Below are 25,704 nucleotides of genomic sequence, written 5' to 3'. Positions count from 1 at the left end.
ATAACAACATCCTGTTACTAGGATTACGTCACTGCACATAAGTACAATTGGTCAACAAGCCGAAGCAAAGGGGGCGAGCGGATCTGGAACTCCCAGTGTAGTTTAGAGAAGTGAGAAAAGTGTAAAAGAGATAAAAGTCAACAATCAATTGTAGAAAGACACAAGGTGTGAGGTTCCAAAACTGAAATCAGACCTTGATTTAAGCTGTGAAAACAGTCTGATCTCTGAAGTTAGCTAAAGTTCAGGAAGCGTTCTGATGTCGCTTGAAAGTTGAAAGACACATGAGTACATGTCCTTGCTAATAGTGCTACTGTAGTAAGCAATGCTTTAAGCCCTATCTTCTGAGCTTATTTAGTAGCTGCAGTCACCATCTGGCTTTCTGGTAGATCAGCGGTACTGCCAGTAGACAGCGCCACGTCTGTTTATGTCAGCTCATCGCGCTTTTTGCTATAAAAGAATATATCAAGATGGATGCATAGAGTTCACAGTATATATCCCTACCATATCAAAATAAGGTTGTACTTATGGCCTATCTCAAAATGTTACTAACAAAAGTAATTAAAAAAAAGACATGCACAAAGAAAATGTATGTTTTTAAATTCTTTTGATATTCTATTTTGTTAACCACTGTATTTAAGATCAGTCATTTTTATTGATTTATCTACTTTCCTGCTGCAGTTCTTTGTGCCAGCCTAGGTTGCCATTTTTTCTTTAATAATGTTATTGTCCTATTGTTAGTTTTGGCATTGTTAGTTTCTATCAAATTTTCAGAAGTAGTAAAAAAAGAAGCACAAATAGTTGGGTTTTAAGATCTGGAAAACTGCTTTGCAGATGGCAAACATTTACATGTGCATATCTTCCACCAATAACTTGTAATTAGAATATGTTCTGCATATTGAACACACATAGAAAATGGTCTGCCTCTGCTCTCTGCTGAATTGCAAAAGCAAACCACTTCAAAAACTTCTTTAAAGATCTTCTAAACGCAATCTTTGTTTGAATGATTAACGACCTGCACATCTTCTCTAGAGCAGGGCCTCGGTTATGAAAAAAATTTATTCAACTCAGTATTGGTGTTAAATTAACCCCTGAAAATGTCATTGTCAAAGAAAAAAGTTATAAGAAAAAATTGCTTTTTAAAATCTTGATTTATTAAAACTACATTTCAGCTGTTAATTTATACTCAACTTTCAGTGACTTTCATCTTTACAATCCTTTGCCTTTAATTGTCACTAAAATTATCTTAAATGCATGCTGTTGGCTTTAATTGATATGCTACAGTGGCTAACCCCTGTTGAACCTGCAGCATTAGTCCCCAAAAGTGATAATCCCGTTCCTTTCAATCATGCCAGATTCCAAGCAGAATTAAATTATTAAGCAGCTTATGTTTGAGTCATACAAGGCTTTAAAGGTTTTAGGGCTTAGGCCACAGATGTACAGAAGGGCGCAAGGCATGGGAATGGACGAGGGCCTTTACACTGCAAAAAGTCTAAACCTAAAGAGGACAAAACCTCCACAACTATACTTGGGGACTCCAGGACCACCATCTATTTCATTTGAAGGTTCGGTTATTTCACTTGTAGAGTGAAGACACTGAATTACGCTTTAGTTAGCTCATCCCAGCTGCTGGTTCTTTTGCGTATTTCAAAAGACAAAGCGAATTATCCTTGATGGATGTAAAAAAAGGTCAATTTTTTGGCAGTGCAGCAGTTGTCTGAGCAAACACAGGAAACGCTGTTCCCTTTATAGTCCAAACTCCTCTGTCTTCACCTCACAAAATAGCCCTGTCAGAACAAGTGGGGCCAGTTAGCAGAATTTATGACTGTGTCAGAGCAGACCAGCGGCCCGGATCCGTGCTACCGTCTAATTTGACCCACAGAGAGGGCGGAAGCAGAAAGATGTGGCCCTATGGGCTTGCTATTAAAACTGGGAAAGTTTTGTTAGTCTGTTGCCTGACTTTGGCTCAGCTTGACATTGCATCAACAAAGAGGATAAAGGTTGTAAAAGCTCAATGTGCAAAAGTGACAAAAACGGAAATAAAACCCTGTTAACAGCAAGACCTGTCTTTTACTATCACTGGTGTATTTTCAATAACACAACAGGTGAAGAAAGTTTATAAAGTTAAATTTATTGCTAGGGGTCTAAAATTAGTCCAGAAAAAAATAAGGCTCTAAAAATAATCTTGGAAGCATAGAAATTCCTATGCGGGTGGTGGAGTCTTTGCTAAAAAAAAACTGTAGCGGAAACTCCAGGATTTTGAAGTGCTTAAAGTCTTAAAAAGTAACAGTGTGGAGCCAGTTTAAGAGCCCCTTCTTTGGAAATCTGTCAAAATAAGGGATAAAAATTCTGGATGGAAATAAAACAGTTATAACTCTGTCAAGAACACAATGAAACCCCCCTCTCTGCTGCACACAGCAGCATAGCCTTTATGTGTTGACGACCCAGGATGGCTCAATAGGCTAATGCTGCGCCTATCTCCTGCCACGTACATCTAACAGCTCAATAGAGGGTTTAACTCTGACCTTCAATAACCAAGAGCTCCACAGTTGTCTGGGATGACACATGGCGCTCTATCAAAGCACTCTGCTGGAATCTTATTTTTCCATTTTAACAAACACGGCACACATCTTTTTGCGTGTTTCATTTAGTTTGCTGTTTAGTTTTCTATTTTGCATTTGAATCAACCTACAAAGTGCTTTTGATATAGAATAAAATGCCTGACAGACACACTGTGAAAGAACAAAATACAAAATAATTTCTGGGAATGACACAAAGGAAATGGATGTGGAACAACTGATCATTTGAAATGTGTTGAACAACTTTTCTATTAAAGATATTTATTTTTTGACATCTGTTCATAACAATGTTTTTCCTTTTAAAAAGGTGGTGAAGATTCTCACTCACTGAGGACATGGTAATTCAAAACAAGGTTTCGAAAAGAAGGGTTTATAGTTGAGATTTGTATCTGAAGGGCTTTCTTTATTCAAACCCACCACATAATATATAAACAAGATTTTGACAAAAATGTTCAACACTTGAGGCTGGCTTCAGGAAAAGCACCGATCTCTTATAATGTCACTTCACTTTTCACTAGTGTACTCACATCAGAAGGAGTGTAAACAGTCAGAAAATGGTTCCTAAAGATACAGACCTCATCAAACGACCAGTTTTACTACATCAGCTCTTTACTCAGCTAGACCCCTGCTATCAATCATAATTTATTACGAGAACAATGACAGTGTGTTTAGAAAGAAACATGGCTGTTTTAGATCTTGAGTGTCTGTGTTTACCTAAAGAATGTGGAAAAGATGGCCCTAAACTCATTCAAGGGACTGAGTCAGCACTCAAACTCAAATTATTGAGGGCCTGTGTCATGCACCTCTTTGATTTGTCCCTTGCCCTACAGACCTGAATCAAACGGCTAATCTAGCTCACTAATAGCAGCCAAGGGCTCGATTTGAATACATAAAATCAGTAAGGACAAGTCCGATCCGCAGTCGCCATATTGTGCTATCCAAACAGTCAGGGTTGACAAAATATGCTTCCTAGCGCCTATGCAGTCACCACAGGGACCTGACGTCCCTACCTGTGCTAGAAAATTGATTTGCTGGACATATAGACACAGCGCATTTTACTGAGTTTAACAAAATAATTTTTTATCACCTTCATGGTATTTTGTTTTTTAATAGAGCTCTTTGTTTGTTCACTGCATGTGAGTAACTTGATTTATCCATTTATTTTCTGGAAGGCTTTAGTCCCAGTTTGGTCAATGTCATTCATATTGCCTGTCCATTACGTAATGACGTCCTTAAGAATGAGGGCTGTCTGGATTCAGCAAAGCAATCTGGAGCTACAATTTGAGGTATTCTGATGGAGTCAAGCTCTGCAGAGCTCTGCTAATGAGCTCATATAGAAGTCAGGTGTGTTGAAGCCGAGACGCATCAAAAAGTTGCAGAACTTTGGCCCTAAAGGACTGAAGTCTGAGACCGCTGCTGTAGACAATACCTTGAAATTCACCAGAAAGGATGCTAATGGCCTGTTTGGTGCATCTACACAGATCAGGACCTTCTCTTAGACTCTGCTTGAAAACAAACCTCCTGTCATCAGAACTCAACGTTATGAAACCAACCTCTAAACAAAAGGAATAAAGCTGAAGAGCAAAAACATTGACAACCCTTAGGTTTTCTGGAACATCTGAGATTTTTAGAAGGGTTTTCTCTAAACAGAACATCCAGATGTATTTCTGACCTAAATAAAACTCCTAAACTGAGTGACGGGGTGTGTGTTGTTCATTGATGCTAGGAATGTCTAGAAGTCCTTTTTGCATTTGCTGAACAACCTCTGCAAAGATGCATGGCTCACCACAGGTAAACAGGATTCAGCTACAGTATAAACCTAAAGGAAAGTCTTTGAGGACTGAAATGTTCATATTCTGAACAGATAAGAGAAGTTAGTTTTTAAAGCAGTTCACACCTTCTTCCATGTGACCAAATATTTGGTGAACCATGATACCAACAGCAATGTCAATGTCTGATCGTTAGGGGAGACAAATCTTCTCCTCTAAGCAACAAAAACTAAAGTCAAGTTGTATGTTTTAAAGGTTTTTGAAGGTAAAATAGGTTAAATGAAGCCTTTTTGAAAATGTTCTTCCCTCTCCAATAGCATATTTTGAAATTGCTGCAGTTAAGCTTTGTGGAATGGGATTTTTATGACGGAGCTGAGATCTGATGATCCAAAATCTACCATCTCACTGAACTACACACATTTAGCTGATGATCTATAGCACTTACATAAAAAAGTTGGAGTTTTCAAAACTGAGGCAATGATTAAGGTTGAAAGTTGTGGGGATTTATAGAGGTACGTTTTTTATAACGGTGCGAAACAGACAAAAATAAAATCACTTGTCAAGGGTGTTCATTATTTTAGAGCAAACATCAGGTTCTGGGTGAAGTGTGGTGCCAAAGTTGGCCACTGATGGTATCATATCTTTACAGCACTGGTTTGCAGTCCTTTTGTGGGTGGCCTAATGGGCCATAATGGTCTGTTCAATCACGAGGATTTTCTCACCCCTCCAAGCTCTGAAAGCACTTAGAAGAAACGACTAAATGGCTTGCAGGCTGCGATAACGGGACAAAACTCCATCGGCCTTATCAAGTGTGGGTCGGTTAACTGGTCATCCTCAATCCCACAAACACACGCCTCACTCAGAGAGAGATATAGTCCTCCTATGACCAGTCCAAAGGTTAAAAATTATCATAGCTGTGATTCATTCAGCCAAAATTAAGCATGGCTGTCAGTGCAAAGATGACGTTGTCAAGTCAGAATAAATGCAGGAGGGAGATGGTTTCACCTTGAAGACCCCAATGGGGGAATAGAGTCTTTGGTATTTCATTGTTATGCTGTCAGGACTGCGGACCCCTGGACTCTATTCATGTAACCCCGGCCTTCTGAGATGAACTCATCACATCAACAAGGATGATGGTTTCTTTGGTCAGTGACACAGGGTGACAGAATGCTGTCTAAATCTGTCTGCTGCTCATGCCAGCATGCAGACAATTCAATCTGTTCTGTTTTAAATAAATACTTGGTCTGTATTTCTTTATGTTTTTGTTTTTGATATTTGGTCTGAAAACAGCAGTTAATAATTTTCTTTCTACTTCCCAATCATGTACATATTTGGATTGTTTTACTTTTTAGGTGACATATATTTGTCGTTAAACATCTGCACAGTTTGGTTTGTTGTGATTGGAGTCCTACTTTACAGGTCGTGACTGCTCTAGGCCAAATTTACCTGGGCCACCATGGTGGGGCCAGTGTTTTTTGTCATGGGGGTACAAAACAAAAGATTTAAGCAAATAAACAGCTTCATACCTATTTTGCAGCCAACTGAAAGCTGTTAGTGTGCAAAATAATAAATGCCAAAACAACTTATCATCTGCATGATGTTAATGCAACTCATTTGTCAAACCACACACATAGAAAGATAAGTGATGATTAGTTTTCAATATTTTCAGATGCTTAGACCCTTGAAAGAATTATTCAATTTATGAATAAATAACACCCACCTTATATTCAACATTGAACCTCTAGATATATTTAAAATTCCAATAACAAGAAAGTTTTCCAAATTTTTTGACACTAGATCATTTGGCTAGTAACGAGTTACTTTCACTGAGCAGCACTGAGTTACTAACTCAGTTACTTTTTGGAGAAGTAACTAGTTACTTTTCTAATACACCTTTCCCGCTGGCTAAAAAACTTCTTTAAACCCAGAAAGAAGCGGCTTGATGCATGTCTACCCGAGTCAAACGACTAGGCAAGCGACCCGTGCTAAAATTGCCTCGGCTCTGATCGGCATACTGTGGGAACACCAGACCCAGGTTGACTGTAGGAACTGGAGAAAGAGTTTTTTTTTAATTCTCTGTAAAGTAAAATTTTTTGTACAAAAGTTTTTGAGCTGACGCGTTAAAATATAGACAGCTGAAAATATAACAAAAAATACAGCATATAAGTGATACATTTCCTTTGCCTTTTCTTTCTTTTTTTTTTTTTTTTTTTTAGCTAAAGCTTAATTTTTCTTAATGATTTAATGAAATAAATAAAGGATGTAGTAAGCATTAGTATCACTAGCACAGATGCCTGAATAGAACAAAAACAGAAATAACTAGTAATGAAGATGCGAGCCACTTCTTGTCTAGAGAATGGGAGGCATCAGTCATTAGACAAATAAAAAAAATACAAAGTACTATTTACCCCTCTGGCTGGATTAAGGAGATGGTCAGCAGAAATGTAAAAACTCATATGGTTTCAAGCTGTTACGCCTGACATCCCTAAAGCCTGAGCATGTCACATTTGGGTCTTTCAACCAGCACCGTGGTTCTATAGAGGATGACCTCTTCCTTCACCTCTGTGAGGGCAAACACTGGCCACATGGTGACTAGCTCACTGGATTTTTAAACATTTCTGGGACAGAAGGGAGGGGAGGAGCATGAGAACATTACTCAATAAAGACACATGGGAGAACGTCTTAATTACCCAACTTAGACATAAAAAAAGATGTGGCACTTCTTTGGCATGTTTAAGGAAAGAGCAACATCTTAATAAGTCATTGGTCAACTCTGAAGATCCCACTTTAAATCATGGCAATAGGCCAGTAAAATGGCTTTAATGTCAAAAGAGCTAAAGGAAAATGTTAAAAATTACAATAAAACGCATGGTTTGTGTTATTTAATAGTTTAACATTTTATTTAATTTGTATTTTTTGATTTCAGTTTTTATGAATTGCATTCCTCTTAAATGCCGTTTTATAGGTCACATTCTCTAAACTACAAGCGCAGTACACCTGCTCGTTCTTGTCCACATTGACCAATAGAAAGGCATTGTCACTCATTAAGGAACCCGGCCACTAGGAGTGTGAAGAATGTGATCTGTAAAACTTAATTTGAAAAACCTTTGAACATTTTTTTTGAACAGCAAATTTAAACCTTTTTTTTTTTTAAATAAATTTTTTTTCAAAAACTCATTTCTGGATTTTATTTCCTTCAGATTGACATTTACAAAAAGCTTTCTTTTTTTGTGCCAAATTTCCATTTACAAAATATGTTCTTTGCTTGCAACAATAATGGAACAAAGTTCATTTCATTTAGATTGAAGCATAAATTTTACCATCAGTTTCCCTGCTGTAGCAGGACAGCTATCGCAGGGCTTTAACCCAGTATATATAAAAAAAGGCCCATAATGCAAATTGCTTTTGCACAAAACTTATAAATATGTTCATCATTCTTTCTTGCAGGAAAGCTATTATACATGGAAACTATCAAACAAACAGTGACAACAAACAGCTTGGTTTGTTGTTATCATATAATATAGTAATTTTCCACACTAGTGTGTTTGGAATTTTTCCCAAGACGAGCCTTCTTTGGGGGGGCTTCTTGGAGAAGCTGAGGATTGGATGAACAGGTGGAACCAACATGTACATACTCTGAACAGTCACTGGGGGATTAATCCGCTGCTAACAACGTGGGACCAACCTTATCATCGGCAAATCATCATGTATACTACATACGCTAAAAGCTGCTGTCGGGGAGCCACTTCAGTCAAAGTTAGAATGTCCTGAGGGCTGCAGACAGGTGTTTGTGAATCTGTGTGTGTGAGAGATAGATGCATAGATAGAGACACAGAGAGTGGGGACAGAGCGAGGGAGACAACTGCTGTTGGTCTGCTGGGAGCAGATGTTGGAGATCTCAGTAAACTGTTAATAGCTGCAGGATCTCGTTACATTTAACTCTTTAAAGGCCAAAGTTCCACTTGTGGAAAATATGTGCTTCAGTACCTCGCTTCCTGAGTAAGACATGTTTACCCAGCTGACATTGGGAGACACAGCTCTTCCAAAACACAGTGATCACTTAGTGCCAGCTGCTTTTGAGATATAAAAAAACAAAAATAACTCAACTTTTCAAAACCAAATCAAAACCTGATTTAGAATATGTGTGTGTAGAGGTGGACCTAGGCCCGGTACAGTACTGTTCTACACAGGAGCCCAGCTTGAGCTGAATGTGATTACCAAACCGAACCCAGCTTCACTGTCAACGCTGAACTATCATGCAAGCATGCTTGGTTCCCGCGCTATTTTCGGAAGTGCATTTTGACCCCCGCTGAATTTATTTTTGTCGTTTGTGGGTAGAGAATGACTCTGTGGCGTCTTTCCCAACCTTTATTCACCGTGAGAAGATTCACTGGGCACAGCTTTCTTTCAGCACTCACTCTTCACACTACTTCAGTTACGGAAATTGACGTAGAGGAGAATCGTAGCAATTCCCTACACACAGATAGACCGCAGCTTTACTGCCTTCCCAAGGGATTAAAATGCCTTGCTAAGGGACACTCAGGCAGCACCTTGAGAAGGCAGATTATGACCTCCACCTGGCAGAATTCTTCGTGTAAAGATTTGAGTCTATAAATCTCATTCCTGCTCCTCTACCCTTTAAGTGTCAACATGCTCTTCCTCTCACCTTGATGCCTCCCATTCGCTCTTCGCCCTTGAACTCTTTGCCGTTCTTAAGCCAGTGGATGGTCGGCATTGGATTTCCCTCTGCAGCACAGCGGAACTTGACAGTGTTGGCTGCAGGGACGGCCAGGAGCTTCTTGTCCATCCGGTCGGGTCTGGTCCAATATGGAGCCCCTGTGGGTCAAACATTAACTGTTTTAAAGACTTTATTAAGATAATAAGGAAAATAAAGTCATTAAAGCTTGACCTTTAACTGAAAGGGTTTTAATTGGATGCAAAACACGGACACATAATTTTCTGCTCCTGGTTTTCTTTGGTGTTCTTAGAACATTTGAGCATGTATGTGTGCATTCCCTTTGGGAATGCACACATACATGTCTCTGTAATTGCCAAAAGATGGCCCAGATGGGAAAACTTGATCTTTTGCCCAATATTCAAAGTGATGCAGTTTGGATGAGTTATGTGCTTTGCCAGAACAAATGTGAGATTCTGGATGGCGACGAGCAGTAACGTCAATGTTGTCTTCAGAGTTTGTGTTTTGTTTTTGCAACCTTGGATGCCAGTGACAAAGAATTCCTAAATCAAAAATCCTAAAAGAAAACTAGATTCTGTAAAACACCAAGGAGAGGGATGCATAATTATGATGGAATGGTTCAGTTAAAATCCAGATCTAAAGATGTCTGAGAAATCGGAAGACTTGTGAAATGCTGTTTACACTTTTACAGCCAATCTGACGGAGGTCAAATTATTTTCCATAGAAAAATAACACAATGTGTAAAAATAAAAACTGAAGTGTATTTAACCCCTTCTGGCTTATAATGGGATGTTCAGTTTATAAACAGGGTGCGGAGAAAAACACAGTTTGACAGAAATTGAAAAAGCATAAAACTATTGCCTGAAGCTCTCTGAGGCCTGGACAAAACTTATCATCTCCTTCACCTCCAAAACAATGATAGAGTTCGTCTGAATTGTGCGATCCTGGGAGTTTGGAAACCTGTCAGTGCGATTTATTGAGTTGTATTGAGAAGCCGGCGGACAAAGAAGAGCGCAGCCAGTCAGACCAGCTCTTTGTCCCATATGTGAGGGTGAGGAGGGTGAGAGCCACGGTTCGCTCACTCTCTTTATCCCCCTATGTGTGTGTGTGGGGGTGTGTGTGTGTGTTTGTGTGGACAAAAGCTGGGGAGGTGGCTGACCGGTCATCAGATGTCTCTTTTACTTTTCCAAATGCAGGAGGGGAGAGAGGAGCTAATTACCATCTAAATAGCAGGACCTCTGGCCGTGTGTGTGCTCTATCAGGCGTGGATGAGATAATAGTTAAAAAGTAATCCAACCCCTCCACACCAGGAGTAATGGTTTTACTTCAGGTGGGATGTCAATCACTGCCGAACTATGATCTCAGAGTCAGATCTGCTACATGTGCTTCTATCACTATGCCTGCGGTGTTCTGATACATTTCTGACACATATTTTTTTGGCGATTGCCTTCAAACGCTGGCATTGGCTTCACAGAGTAATTGCAACCAGACTGAGAAAGAAATTCAGTGTTGAGAGACACAGACGTGTCCTTTGAGAAAGCAAACAGAAGGATACTAACGTCTATCAGACAGACAGTAAGCTGTGTGTGTGTGGAGCACAGACTGCGATTCCTCCTCAGCTTGTGAAGACAAACACAACCACTCGCACGCCACCTCAACAATGAAGTGAAGAAACTGTTAGGCTTTGGACTTCCCTCCCCAACGTCCCCCCGCGTAGCTGTAGCGACCCGTCACTCCCTCTCAGTGTGGGACAAGCCTCTGAGGAGTCTGAACACATTGTTTTCTTGGCATCGTAGTAAGTCACACACACCCGGTCAAAAAAAGTAACACACACACACTTTTTCAAACAGTTTCTTTCCCTGATGTGTGGTCCTTCTGTTCCTGAATTCATCTGAGCCTTAAAAACTCTTTCCTGCTGGTGATCCCTCTGACGTCTCCAACCCAAAATAGACGTGGATTTAATATGTTGGATGAGCCTCTGTGGTTTTGTCCCTAAGTGCTTTTTTTCCTCTCATAACTTCTTGTTTAATCATTGAAATGTCCTAAAATTATTACTTTTCAATCAATTTGAGCCAAAAATGCAATCCTTTCGGATTCTTCTTCTAGAATATTCTGATGATATAATACAGTTCTTCCTAATAGATTTTACTGGAAGAAATAAGAAAGTTAAAGCTTTTATTTTTTTTCATTTTATATCTTGATAGCACTATGATTTTTCTTTTACTGTATAGTCCTGCTTCATGAGCTCTGCAAAATACTGGGATTCTGTCCGATGTCTAATTGGCAGGATGGTATTTCCTCTGCAAGGCAGGAGTTTCTTGTGAGGGCAAAAGTGGGTTGGGGGCACCTCAAAAGATCCACAGACCCCCTTCCTGCCTTGATATTTGCTGTCACGGAAGTTCCTTCAATTAAACATCCCATTTTAGATCTGCAACTTCAGGAACAAATCCACCTGACAGCTGGAAAAAGGAGGAAAAACAATTCCTGAACCTAAAACTACAACACTGAGTTCCAGGCTGTTTGTTTTTTCATATAAAAAACGTTTTTTAAACCATAATTAATCTGGAGGAGCTGAAGAGATCCACAACCATCTGTCGACCCAACAACTATCAGCACAAACCATTGAATACATAGCTTGCTATGTTGAAATATGGTGATGGCAGAGTCATACTGTGGGGTCCGCAGGGATAGAGTAGCTAGTCACAGTTAAGAGGAAGATGGATGGAGCTAATGAGTGATTATTTCTGACATTTAAGCATTCTTTTCCTCCTCACATTTCTGTCTTTTTTTCAGGTCAATACATTTTCAACAAAAGTTTGTTTTTAATTATAGTAAATGTGACAAACTTCAAATGAAAAGATGATCTAATACATCTCTACATGCAGATGAGCACATTTCACATGAAAAGTAGAACTCAAACAGAAGGGATTTTGCAGTCTCAGTAGGGTTACACATAATTTTTCTTTACACTGTTCTACCCGTTGCAGCTTTGAATCCTGCATCCATCTCTTCATATTCCCTCTGGCTTTGTGGTCTGAGACACATGACTTTGCCTCTTCTATTGACCTAGCTCCAGTGCAACAGCAATTAGACGGAGCAGCACACGGGGAGCTGCCGACGGCCGGAGCTCACACTCCGCCGGCATACAGACATCGCTCCGGGTGAAGGCAAAGAGAGTGTTTTAATTGCGTAATTGTATAATTTGCCTCCGCTGACGCCTGCGAGCACACAGGCAGATTTCATTACAGATCACACTGGGGCTTTTTGAAGGCAGGCTGCGCCAGAGGGCCTGTAGGGACTCAAGGAAAACAGAGCTGGTGGAATGGCGGCTGTGGAGCAGCGTTGCGTGGCCCGGCGTCCGGCTCTCTGCTCTCCTGCCAGGGTAAACAAGGAGGCTGCATAGCTCGGCAGCACAGCGCAGCACAGATTAGGCTCTGTTAACATTCCGCCCTCCAGCACACACAGACACACACTACGTTACTCTACTCAAGCTGTGTGAGTGAGTAGCATGGCCCAATAAAAAATCTCACTTTCACATGTCCTATTCACTGTGTGGGAGATCAAATGATAACTGTATGTTTTACAATTTAAGACAAAAATCAGATGAGATATTTCAAGACTTAAAATAGTAGAAACTCTAAACATGGAGACATCAGTCTTCGAATGTAAAATTTGAACAGTTCCATATTTTAGATGTTACAAAAAAGGGATAAATTTACTTGATTGCAGCTGACATTCAGGCCTGCATGCAATATGCTTCAGGGGAGATAACTAACACAACAAATTATCCTGAAAACCCCATCCATTCATATTTTCTTCTACCAAAGCACGCCAACCAGTCACACCATCAGTAGAGTCCTGTGAATTTACGGACGTTCTTCTGCTCGCCATCAGTGACTCTACGGCTGGCCATGTGGCTCGTCACATGGCTCCTTCCTGCCACAGCCCACTAATTAGCAGTGGCTTAGCGGACATTAAGCTGTGATAGGGGTTTAATGTTTCTGAGCTAATCCCTCTCCTTTTGGCCAGGAAATCGGAGCCTCATATGTCATGAGGTAGACTTACACCCAGAGATTAAGTCTGGCAGTCAGAGGGTATTTACCGGCGTGCAGGATGTCTGCCCAAAGCTGTTGCCTTTGCTGCCACTTATGTCCGTTTGTAAAGAGGTCCCAGCTTTTACTGTGAACTGAGCATGTTATTCAACAAATTCAGGTTTAACACTGAAAGTGTTAAGGTTATCCACTCTGTTAAGCAGCACAGAGACAACAACAGGTGGATTTATACAATGCTGTGATTGAATGAAAGCTAAAGAAGTTATTTTTCTTTGGATCAATCAAAGCAACAAAATTTGACAAAAACTGAAAAAGTTGAAAGACCAAGCTGTTTAATAGCATTTTTATTCTCAGCGTGGTACAAAACAAAACAGAAAACAGCCAAAAGAAAGCACTGAGGCTATTGCTGTGACTCATTGAGATATTTCCATGTTTGTTGTAGGCTGCAGTAAAGCGAGAGAGAGCAAGACTTCAAATAAATCTAATGGGGTTGTTGTATTGTTTATTGAAATGGTCCAAATTATTCTTACAGTGGCTTATTTTTCCCAAATTTTACAACTAAATTTTCCCTCTTTCTCATACAAATATCCTATGTTTTGTCGCTTTAAATTTAAAGATCTGTTTCAAATGATGATTGTGATTAAATGGCAATAGACTTCATCATGCAGTCAGGCTTTTACAGTAGCAGAGATTCTGGCTCAGCATTCAACTTTGATTCAAGAGTGGCGATATTGTTAGGAGGTCTGATGAGCCTGGAAGGTAACTTTGATTTCAGAGCTGCGCTCATCTGCCGCTCTGTCACAAAAGCTGTATGATGTCTTACTTCTGCACTGGGTTGTTTTCAAGCTATAATAAAAAACATCAGAGTAAATATTTCTATTTTGCCCAACAAGAATCTTTAAAATATGAATGATGTCTCTGCTCTCTCTCCTCTTCCTATTTCTCATCTTCCTTTATTTCTCTGCCTTTGTTTCTGATCCTCCGCAGTAATGTAAGCTCTCTTTCCTGAGTCCCTTACACCTGTCTGTGCCTCACCTTCCCGCTGTCTCCCTCCATATGGTACAATAAAGGCAGCGCAGTGTGTTGCCTGTCTGGTCCAGGGCTGTCAGAGAGGAGGAGACGCGTTCCGTCTCTGCAGCCATGCTTGCTGACAGAGAGGAGTGTGTGAAGTCTGCGAAGTGGGCAGAAGCCATCCTTCACTGTTCTTTGTTACCCTACACCTGAACCCATGCTGAATTGCAAATCAGTTAACATCCCAGCAGAGCACTTAGGGGGCCGTTTCTGCTTAAGAGAAAAAAAAATCTTAACCCTGAGCTTTTGATCTGTGCAGCAGAGATATGCATAACGCCAAGCTTATAACACTACACCTCATGACAAAGTAGATAACACAGCTGTTTTCTTCATGTCTTCCAAGAAGAGTTTTGTTGACTGCAGTTACGTTTTGTCCGTGCGAAGGTGGAGAAACTTGGAAGCAAAAGTGGCATGTCAATCAAATATCAAACTTGATTTTGGTCACTTTTAGACCCTCTTTTTAATTAAAAAAATTAAGGACACACTGGAAGGCGTGGTTGAAAAGGCTTCTGTTTGTCAAAGTGTTCGATATGACGATGGAAGGTTTTGTAAGATTATTTTTTTGACCACTTTCTAATCAAAATTGTGACCGGGTTTTGAACTTTTACCATCATATTAAGTTCACTTTCATTTCAATCTTAGTTTTTCAAGATTTCTACTTATTGTGTTTTACATATTTTTGTTGGAAGTAAACAACATTTTTTTCAGACAATCAGGTCAAGAGTGCATTCAAGTAACAAGCCACTTGTTGACATCCACAGACTTTCTTAAAAAAAACATATATATATATATATATATATAAAACTGCTAGAAGGTAAATGCTATCTTCCACAATGAAGACTGATGATGCCCTAAAAGGTCTGAAAAATATCAACATCTATAAATAAATATAAAATTTTTTCCATATGCATGCTTAATGGTCGGACAAGACAAATCTGTATCATATCATACAAACATGTTCAAATCATTCATGGCCAAAAGGCTGTTGCACAAAGCAGATGTAATTTAAAGGCTGTTGTTTTATTGCTTGTTGCTATGATCTGTTTTCTGGCTTGTTGTTTTCAACAGCATATGTAAAATAGTATCAGAGGTAAATTACCTTTGTATTAACTACTTCAATGGCTTAAACTAATCATAGAGTTTTAAGGCCAATTAACCAAGAAGGTCGTTAATGATGCGTTCTTTACCTCAGACATTTAAATTAAGTGGGGAAAAAAGGGTATCATTTTTCTGACAACATGTTACAAAAAAACTGTTTAAATTAAATTAAAGCAGAAAAGTTTAGCTATTTTCTTATGTGAATAGAAGCCTTTTTGGATATATGACAGTCACATGTTCCTACATGTCTTTCCACCTTTTGGGTGTATATCAGTTAAATACGTCCTACCGGCTGGAAGTCTAGCCTAGTGTAGCCTGTATGTGAGTGATCTGATCCATAGGATCATCAATGGAACCTCTAAATCAGCCTTTACATCCAAAACAGTCTCTCGCAGTTTGGTTTATATTGAGATTAAATTGTGAATGCTACAACATCAATTGTATAGTAAGGCTTAGGGTGTATGTAGCTTTTCTATGGATTGAAGAAGGCACAGTCTACTCTCTCAACTTTTCTCAGTCTTTGAGTAGACAGAACAATGTTGGACCTTCCTAGCTCTTTAAAAAGAGCTTAGATTTTATTTATTTTTACTATACTTTACTATACTTTTACTTTTAAAAAGATGAAATTGTCCAGTGAGTTGTTTTCAAACGAAATGTCTTTTTGTTTTACACTTGTATAAACAAAATCTCTAAAGTCTCAAAGTCTCTAATGTCTAATGTCTAAAGATCCTTTAGAGCAGAAAAAAAAATCATTTTCCATTCTCCTGACTCTGCATAGATACAAAATAAAGTGATTTTTTTTTTATCTTAATTGAGGATAAGTCCATACTAAAAAAAAAAAGCAAACAAATATTAAAAATTGTTTAAAATATCTATATTTTCATGAGGAGTAGAAAAGTATTCACCATTTCCATTACCTGCTTCAACTGGATCTTCATCATAGTCTTCATCATCACCGGACGACAGAGAATCTGAAACATGTGAAACACATGAGCTTTAGAAAAACTTGAATCTTTCTACTCTAAGGAGGCCAGGTTCAACCCGGTCTGGAGCTTTAGCTAAAGGTGCATGCGTTTCATTAATCACAGCTATAAAGTCTGCAGCCCAGAATTATGTGTGAATTAAAGATTAAATGGTGTGTAGCAACAAACGAGGTTGTGCAAATGTTCCTACCTACAGATTCAAAGATGCGTGAGTGCACATTACAGCTGGCTGTTCATTGAGAAAGTCCTGAATGAGTCTACGGTCCTGCAGAGCGTGTCAGCTCACAGATATTACAACCTAAACATTCCCATAGACGATAGGAATCAGGGGGTCATTAGAGCTCCTGCGCCAGAGTGTTTGGATCCTCGAACACATGCACACATTCGGTACTTGCTATCGTTGCAGCATACAGTAAGAGTCTGCAAGAAGCTTTGCATGTCAGACTAATTTTTTTGCAGTGCCAGATTTGGTTTAGATTTGCTTTGGCGCTCTCTCTCTCTTTTTTTTTTTTTTTTCTGCCAGCAGCAAGGTAACTATTTTCCGCGTGACCTTGGACTTTTCCAGTTCAGATCCACAGGTCTGGTTAATGAGAACCAGCTGTTACCCCGACAGCCCCGGTGAGCTGAAACTGCTCCTAAAACTCCTGACTAGCAGGTCTTTGTTTCTATCATTCAACACCTGAGCCTAAAGTGTCGTACTACTGCAGTCTACACAGCAGAGAGACGGTGTCCCGAAAAATGCATCCTCAGGAGTAGCGGGGGCAATATTGGAGATATATCTGATGTATCAGGGTGGTAAACTAAAACAAAAGAACTAGGAGTTTTGTTAAAAAAAAACCTTTGTGGTGATCATGTATGGTGTTTGTACAACTAGCCAGCAGCGAGATTTTGTAATTGTAGAAATCAGTTCTTAAGAGATATGAAAAGTAATACTTTTACTCAGTCAAAAATCAGATCACTGCACAAAGTTTGGCCATCATTGTTGTTTTAAAAAAAATCTTTTTGGGAGAATTTTGAAGCAGATTTGATGCATCACAGCTTGCAACTATAATAGAACAAAAGTGAGGTAGGTTTTTTTAAAAGGAAAAAAATGCTTTCAGATGCTAAGATACTCTGAAATACTCGGTAAATGCTCTTTTTTTCTATAAAACGTATATGCCAACATATTTTCCTCACTAATTAGACCTATTATCACCTTGAGCTTGTATGACAATTAAGAGCAACTTCTGGATGAAAGAAAGATAAATCATGTTTATTCTCTCTGATTTTGCTAATTAGCTTATTTGATATTGTTACACATTGACAGGCTTAGAAAATAACATCTAGACATTTAATCCAGATTAAATGTCCACCGCGCAATGGCAGCGCACTGCTCCCCAAGGGCATGAGTTAAATGCAGAGAGTGAATTTTGTTGCTCTGACAGTGTAATGACAATAAAAAAAAAGATGGAACACATACCTAACCTTAACCTAATCTAAACTAAATTCACAACTTGGTCCTAAGACTAAAGTCCCCACAGTGTAGAATATTTCTGGGAAATAGTACCAACTTGTTAACAAAAACATGGCTACTAAAATCTCTCACAAGCCGTACGCTAACCTGCTTTTACCCGAAAATCGCATCCACTTTGGTGCCTAAAAGAACTGCCATAGAAAAAAAAAAATCCATATAGACATGTTGTGGTTGCAACAGCAATGGCGAACAATTCACTCCATAGCAATTTGGATGAGTTTTGTCTGTCTTTACTTATGCCTGGATTAGCTCGAATCATCAAACTTGGATTGGATTATTCTACATAACAATCCTTTTTTAAATAATATTGTTTGAAAATGTTCATTTTATGAACATTTTTCTCAAGTCTCATCGTACTTCCATGAACCCAACACCAAGTATCATCTAATAATACCACTAAACTGGAGGTTTCTTTCACCTCTCTCTTCTAAGCATCTGCAAATATTTGAGGATCAGCACAATGGCTCTCTGTGTATTTCCAGATAGAGCAAAGGTGGATTGTTTAAAGTAGTGGGAGGGAAGCAGTCGGCACTAAAGGGGAAAACAGGATATTGTCGCCTCATGCTGTTAAACGTCAGATTTTTCTGTTGATTCATGCAGGCACACGAGCGTTAAAATTGCACTTCACTAAAGCTTCACTTCACTAACACTTGCAATAAAATTCAATCAAATATGATCCTAATCCCTGAGGCATGCTGTGAGGAGCTGAAAGCAAATGTGCTTATCTGGTTTTATTTGAGAAATTCATTTAAGGGATAAAACATATAATATCTGACAATTTTGCTTAGAAATCAATGATGAGGAAAGCATGACATTATAAAGCAAATATGCTGGACCTAAAGGAGATTTCCAGCTCTGAGTAGTGCAGGAATAGTATGTATGTATCTGAGGAGGTAAGGGGGGTAAACTTGTGCATTTATTGCCACCCCATCTGTTTTCAATGTTGCGATCTTTGAAGCTAATTGCTTTCTAATTACGTGTCAATAGAAGACTCAGCTGGTGTCCTGAGTTTTACGCTAAAGCGCCTCCTGACTTTTAAGCTGCTGCTCGCCTCCTTCTGACCCAACCACCACCACCCACAGTCCCTACCTCACTTCCTCTTCTCCTTGCAGTCTTATTAGCTCCCGGCTTTCACCACAGAGCCCTGATAATGAATTTCACCTTCAACTGTGCATCAGTAGGGGGAGATCTGGCTGAGTGTTCACGGCTGAAAGCCTGTTCCAGTATGAGGTGAAAACACAGCCCATATAACAGAGTGAAGGCATGGTGTGTGGAGAGGAGAAAATCATAAAGGTAACCGCTATAATTGGACAAACTTAGTAAGATTTCAGCAGGACATAAAGAATCCAACTCTGGTTCGCCACTTATCTCTCACCTGTCACCTTGATGGTGTAATTGTTGAGCAGCGCGTTGGTATGGGCCAACCGGCACGTATAGACTCCAGAGTCCTCATACGACACATTGATGATGCGTAAAGTCCGTTGGATGACTCGCGTCCTGTTGCCAGACACCAGTCCGACGCCGTCTTTGAACCAGACAACAGGCTTGGTGGGGTCCTCCGGGTTGCAGGACATCTCCAGAGTCTCCCCTGTGCCCAAGACAAAGTTCTCCAGAAACGCTGCTTCACTGGATACTGAGTCTGAAAATAAAGAAAGAGAAAAATATATATACTTTTTATATATACAAACCAGCAAAGGTTGATTTAAACCACATTGAATGAACCAATACGCATAGCTGTTTACAGTTTCTATATTTTTAAATACTTTCAATTAATTATTTTAAGTATTTATTTAGCAAATTTTTGCTTTGAATAAAATTTATAATTCAGTAACATTGTACATTTACTTTGATACCTGATCTCAGATATTGCTTTCATCAGTAACACCAACCAAGAGCAGAAATTATGGTAAAATCGTGTTCATTAATTTGGTATTTAAGAAAATAGATTTCTTTGTCTGTAGATATGCTTTATCTTTAAATCCTTAAATTACATAATTTTATAGCTTCAGCTTGTTTAAAAGCCGTGAAGTATTCTCTATTTATCACCTTCATTAGATTATTTAATGAACAATACAAAAAAAAAAATCTGCAGATTAATCAACTAGAAAATAATCGTTAGATTTAAACCTAATCCTATTGCTTTTAGCTGGACTTCCCCCCATAGTTTCCTTCACCAATGCAGCCTTAGTTTGCTTGGCCAGTTTTTAACAATCATTGTCTATTTTCTGGTGCAAAGCTCACAGAACTGTATTATAGGCCTGGAAAATTCTTCCGTTGATCTAATAAATCTGGGGTTTTCCACAATAAATGCTTTTTTCACCCTATACAATGATATTTTACGGTTAAAAGGAAAGTATACTGCCTGGTCTGTGTGTGTTTGTGTGTCTGCACCCTGCACTCAGACAGCAAAGGATGAAATAAATCTGCTGAGTGCTGTGCTTATATTCTATAGCTTTTAAAGCCACAAAGGTCTGACCGTTGAATTTCTAGAAGACTGAATTAAATGGGGAGCAATCACGATACAGATATAAAAAAATGAGTTTTTCTTACTCTACTTAAATGCTACTGAGTTTTAAAGCCTCAATTTTGCTGATGTTTCAGGGTCAGACCTGGATTTGGCAAATAAAACAATCTACATTGGTGTGGAGAGTACAGCAAACCTGACTGTGACATAGCTAATATTTACTGGTTTTCATAAATGGCACTTTTCTTTTCTTCTAAATCCAAATTGAGAAAAAAACTTAGTCATGCTATTTTGCTTAAAAACAGGAAAAGCTGCTGTCAAGCCATAAGGCAAAGCACAGCTTTCAGAAGATGACAGATCTGGGCTGAGAGGAAAGCCTCCTCTGCGCAAAACACCAGCTCATTTATTCCTGCATGGAAAAATCAACATGTTTACCAACTTTACTAAGGATGCAGACCAGCCAGGAGGATGGAGGAGAAAGACAAGTCTGGATACGACAATGAGGTTCTTTGTTGATTCATATTAGGTGTCTCTTCTTATTCATATTCCAAAAACACAATACAAGGATTTAGCATAGCCTAAAGGAAACAATTGTACACAAGGACACAAAGGCCACTTGTGAGGCTACTAATGCTTGCATACTTTAAGTACGTCTCCAACCCCTTCTGAAACAAATTACTCAACATGCACCTGTTTACACACAAAACCCAGAGACGGTCCAACCCCCTACCGGAGCTGAATATGTTAAGATTGTGATTTATGTTGGCAAAGACACCAACTACAAAAAAATGACGGGTAAAAACATCCTTCAGCAGCCCTTGTGAAAAAGATGACCCCAAAGCAAAGTCAGAGGACAGGAGAAAAGGTCAAAATAGACAACCACACTGAGAACATTGACTGCATAGCTGCAAAGTGGAAGGAAATTCATTCATAGCATAGAACATTTTTTTTACAAACATAAACACGAAAAGTGTTGCATGCATTTGTGTCCAACGTTTTTTTACCCTGACTTGCATACATAAAATCCACCAATTTCCTATGAAGGCTCCCATAATGATAACTGTTTTTTTGGGGTGTAGTTTAACTAAGATATCCTGATTAGGGCTGAGTTAAAAATGATACATATCTAATTTCCTGTCTAATTTCCAATTACACAGTCATGTGATTCAGATTAACAGCCCAAAATACATGTTTTTATTATCAGCAATCCAATTAGAGATTAGAGTGATCGTATTGGATTGAAAACAATCAATTCTAAATCTTGAGAATCCTAATAAATTCTCGAGATTTAAACCAATACCCAGCCTTAGCCCAAATACAACTTTATTTAACATACAATACTTTCAGAATTGACAAATATCAATACTGACCTGATACATCAGCAAAAAATCATGCTTATATTTAATATTTATCACTTAGTGTTGAATATCAGAAAAGGCTTTATAGAATGATATTCAAACAGAGAACCATAATTAAGAATTAAAATAATTGACCCATGTATGATTAACCACTGGATTAAATACATTTTAAACAGAAGTTGATTGCTTCTATCAGTCATATTAGGTGCAGGCTGATATATTCCGTTATTTGTTTTTTGGCTAATATATCAAACTGATTTCCCATATCAACATCAGATCAGGACATCCCTATTAAACCTAAGCATAAATGCAGGTTTTTCATGAAGACAAAAGAGACAAATAACGGAAGCAGGGCCAAGTCATAAAGGTGTATTTTCCCTTGATATTAGTAGGCAAATAAGACAATTTTCTAAAGAAAAAGGGTGGTTTACATTTAAATAAGTGAAAAAAAAACCCAACTCCAATATCTTATTTTGTGACTGTCTGGATCTTTATCCTCTGACATGGGAGATGGCTTGGAGCTTGTCTGCCTGGCTGTGTGTTTCCTAGACGGGGCCGTGTTTTATAGTTTCTTTTTGTATCTCTGCTTCTGTCTCCTTGAACCCCAGTCAGCCTTGGCAGATGGCCGCTCACACTGAGTCTGGTTCTGCTGGAGGTTTCTTCCTGTTAAAAGGGAATTTTTCCTCTCCACTGTTGCTACAAGCATGCTTAGTGTGAGGGATTGATAAAGAGTCAATGAGTCGATGCAAGCAACTGGTCTTCCTTAGATAGAAATCTTTGAATCAAATTGACTGTATGATCTGGTGAATTGTAAAGTGCCTTGAGTTGACATGTGTTGTGAATTGGTGCTTTATAAATAAACTGAATTGATTTGAATTTTGTGAGCATAATATCTAATTGTCCTATTTATGGCTAAACTCAGTTATTCAATTGCCAGATCATCTTATTAACTTGCTCAAATTAAGGACAAATACAGTTATTTTACATTTTTTTACTCATTTGATCGATTTTTGAAATTTGTAGACAGACAGTTTCGGTATCTAAACGCATCATTGGGACAGAGAGGGAGTGGAAGAGTGGTTGGTTTTCCATGGCACATATTAATACAGTTTTGCAAGTAGAACGAAGTAGCTTCACTTTCCAGAATGCAGCGCAGATTACACTACCTGCAATATTTATGGAGCAAAGTACTAGGGGGTGAAAATACCTCATATCTGAGTAAGCATTTATTTTATCAGGAGTTCATAAAGTCGGTAGTTGGACCCACCAGGGGGGTCGTGAAACACCAATTGAAGTAAATAAATGTCCAATCAAATAAGTAGATGAAACATTTATCCATTTATCTAAAACACAATTCAGTTATTAAACAATATACCAATAAACTATGAAATAACTATTGAATTAAAATGAAGACTTAATTAAATGTCATGAAAATACATTTCAAAATGAATATTATTACTTCACGCTATATTCGTATATTGAAATAACAACGTAATGTTATATTAACGATGTATTTATATGTTGTTATCAGTTTGTATAACTATAATTTATAGGGTCACAAGCTGACATGTTTGGGAACCCCTGAATTAGATGAATAAATAAATGTCACATCTACTTATTTCATAGGAAACTCAAATGTATTTGTCATGATGTATTTTGGCCTTCTGTATATCTCAGGGATTTACTTCACGATGACTGTGAAAAACATCTTGTGACAACGCCCCCGGACCTGGGGTGGGGGTGGGGGGGAACCCCACTCTAAACATGGGAGTCCTGGGTTACAGTAATAGGTAATGCTGCCTAAATGAATGTAGGATAAAAGGCAAATGTCTGTACAGTCTCAAAAATGTTTCTTGAAAATGTTTCAAGGATTCCCAAGAGGTCCTTTTGTCTTTATCCGTGGCAGAGATGTTAAGTAAATAATACACCAACAGGAGCTGCTCAGTGGCCTCTGGATTCGACTACCAGATTTACAGCACTTTTCTTGTTAAAACAAAAAGCTCCATTCAGGAGAAGAAAAAACCCACTAAAGCAGCAGAGCACAGCGCATAAATTCAAACCCAGCATGAATGACTCCCTACCTTTTTGTGTTTGAGAAGGAAACCTGAGAAAATGGACTGTAGAGTATTTTCAGGTCTTAAACATGAAAAAAGCAGCTTTATAAGGTAGATATAAAATTCTCCAGAGAGTCGTTGCTCATATTGGACTTTACAGATTCCTTTCTGAATGGACAGCAGCATTCCTTATATGCAGCACACATTTTCTCTTTAAATGCACAGTTCATTAAGGCTTTATAAAAGATTTCCAAACGCGACAGTTTTACCGGCAGAAAATATTCAATTAGCATTTGTTAACAGCAAGTCGGGAGGGTGCAATGTGTTTGCGGATCTTTTGCTTTGATCTTGGGCAAAATACATAAGAAGAATATTCCTTTTCAACTTTGATGTTTACAGAGCCAGAAGCTGAACAAATGCAATATACAGAGAGAGCAAAGCAGTGCAGAGATGCACAGAGCATGTTCTAAAGAATCCAATTTCTTAGGTGTCACACAGAAACAAAGCAAAGGCCACCTTTCTTGTTCTTCTTCAAGGCTAAATTATCTGCTGCTACTTTGGATTCTGAACTTTGAAATGTGGATTTAAAGCTGCAGTGCATTAAAGTGTCCTCAGCTTGAAGGACCTCACATTTTGTGAATGCACAACTGCTAGGCAGCAGATCCTCAACTTGTGGAGCTTTAGTCCAGACTGTAAAATGGTAGAAATCCTGCAGTTTGAAGTCAGAGGTTTAAAAAAAACTGTTCTATGAATGAGCTAAGGAGAAATATGCATAGAGGAATTCCTAATTACTTTCAGCCATTATTGAAAGAAAGGAAACAATTGTGCAGCTGTGTGGCCAGCTGTGCCAATCTGTGTTGGTAAGAAGATCCCTGTTCTGAACTTATGGAGGAGAATGATTTTAACATATATTTTTACTTGGACAGGATGTGTGGCTGAAGCAAACATTTTTTAATCCTGAAATAAAATTAGATTTGTTAAGGTAAGGTTCTGTGAAGTTATAAACAATAATAATCTGGGAAAGTAATCTTTAGAGGGGTGAAGGCATAACAACTGGTTTTAAGTGGATTTTGCAGTTTTTTGAACAATTTTTAAACTAAAAAAAATTAGATCTTAAGAAAAGAAATGCTGCATTATGGGTTATGTAAACATTAAAATGAGACTGTTGTCTTTTTGCTGTTGTTTTCCAGTGAACCATTGATGGAGACTGCAGTTGGTGTTGGTAAACTCAGGCAATTAATCTGGGTTTTATACTGATGGTCAGGAGTGCGGAAAAACTTCCAAAGCACTACAAAGCCTGCAAAAGAACAGGATTGTTGCAAAATCTAAAGTTTGGTATATTGAGTATTATGATGGAAACTTCACACAGAAACAAACACTGGTCACCTGAGAAGATCTAAAACTTTAAACAAGAAACACACAAAACACAAGCTGTAGATTGAAAGTGGAAAATGTTTGGATCTAACAAGTAATCAGAATTGTGAAATATAAATGAAATATTAAAAGTAACTACAAATAGGCTCTTCACTGTAGAAGTTATAACCGAGTGAAAAATGTTTAATAATTGCAACATTAGTTTATTGGACATAAAAAAAAAACTAAAGAAGAAGCTTCTTTCCCTTTATTTTACAGAGACATAGTTTGTGGTTTGTTTAGCAAAAACACCAAAGAGCTTAAGGGAAAACACTGTTAATTTAGTGATCCTAACCAAAGTAGCTATGCTAGTTGCCAACGTGAAAGATTGTTTCAAATGTCCTTTGATGCGAAATAATAAAACCATGTTTAGTAGTAATTCCTGTATTGCACGCAAAAGTGAAAGCACCAAGAAACAATCCTAAATCCTGTTCAGGTTTATTTTCCACAATCTCACTCTGAAATAATATTCTTCTCCAAACCTTGATGTACAAGAATTGACCTTGAACTGTTTTGTTTTTTTTTTAAACAGGACAGAAAAAACATTGCTGAAATCCTGATAATTTGGTCTACAAACAATGTATGTGTTTATTTAGGTAGAATGTGCTGATGGTTTCTTTTTCAGATCATTAGCACCGTTTAAACTTTTAATGTGTG

General features: G+C 38.4%; 1 protein-coding gene across 9 annotated transcripts in view; it reads right to left on the bottom strand.

Moving 5' to 3' along the window:
* The window catches only part of fgfr3 (fibroblast growth factor receptor 3), a 73,473-nt gene that overhangs the window by 23,537 nt on the left and 24,232 nt on the right, over positions 1 to 25,704 (bottom strand). For 7 of the 9 annotated variants that reach the window (XM_038304683.1, XM_038304686.1, XM_038304682.1 and 4 more), the window contains exons 3-5: positions 19,134 to 19,397; positions 16,168 to 16,233; positions 9,012 to 9,181 (exon numbers count right to left, since the gene is read on the bottom strand). In XM_038304683.1, coding sequence (XP_038160611.1) covers positions 9,012 to 9,181; positions 16,168 to 16,233; positions 19,134 to 19,397 — 500 coding nt within the window. The remainder of the gene's footprint in view (positions 1 to 9,011; positions 9,182 to 16,167; positions 16,234 to 19,133; positions 19,398 to 25,704) is intronic. The other 2 variants (XM_038304690.1, XM_038304691.1) reach the window with 1 other exon arrangement.

This window comes from Cyprinodon tularosa, unplaced genomic scaffold (genome assembly GCF_016077235.1).
Source record: "Cyprinodon tularosa strain WSP-4 unplaced genomic scaffold, ASM1607723v1 ctg54, whole genome shotgun sequence".
Lineage (NCBI taxonomy): Eukaryota > Metazoa > Chordata > Actinopteri > Cyprinodontiformes > Cyprinodontidae > Cyprinodon > Cyprinodon tularosa.
This window is presented reverse-complemented; position numbering and strand designations above follow the sequence as displayed.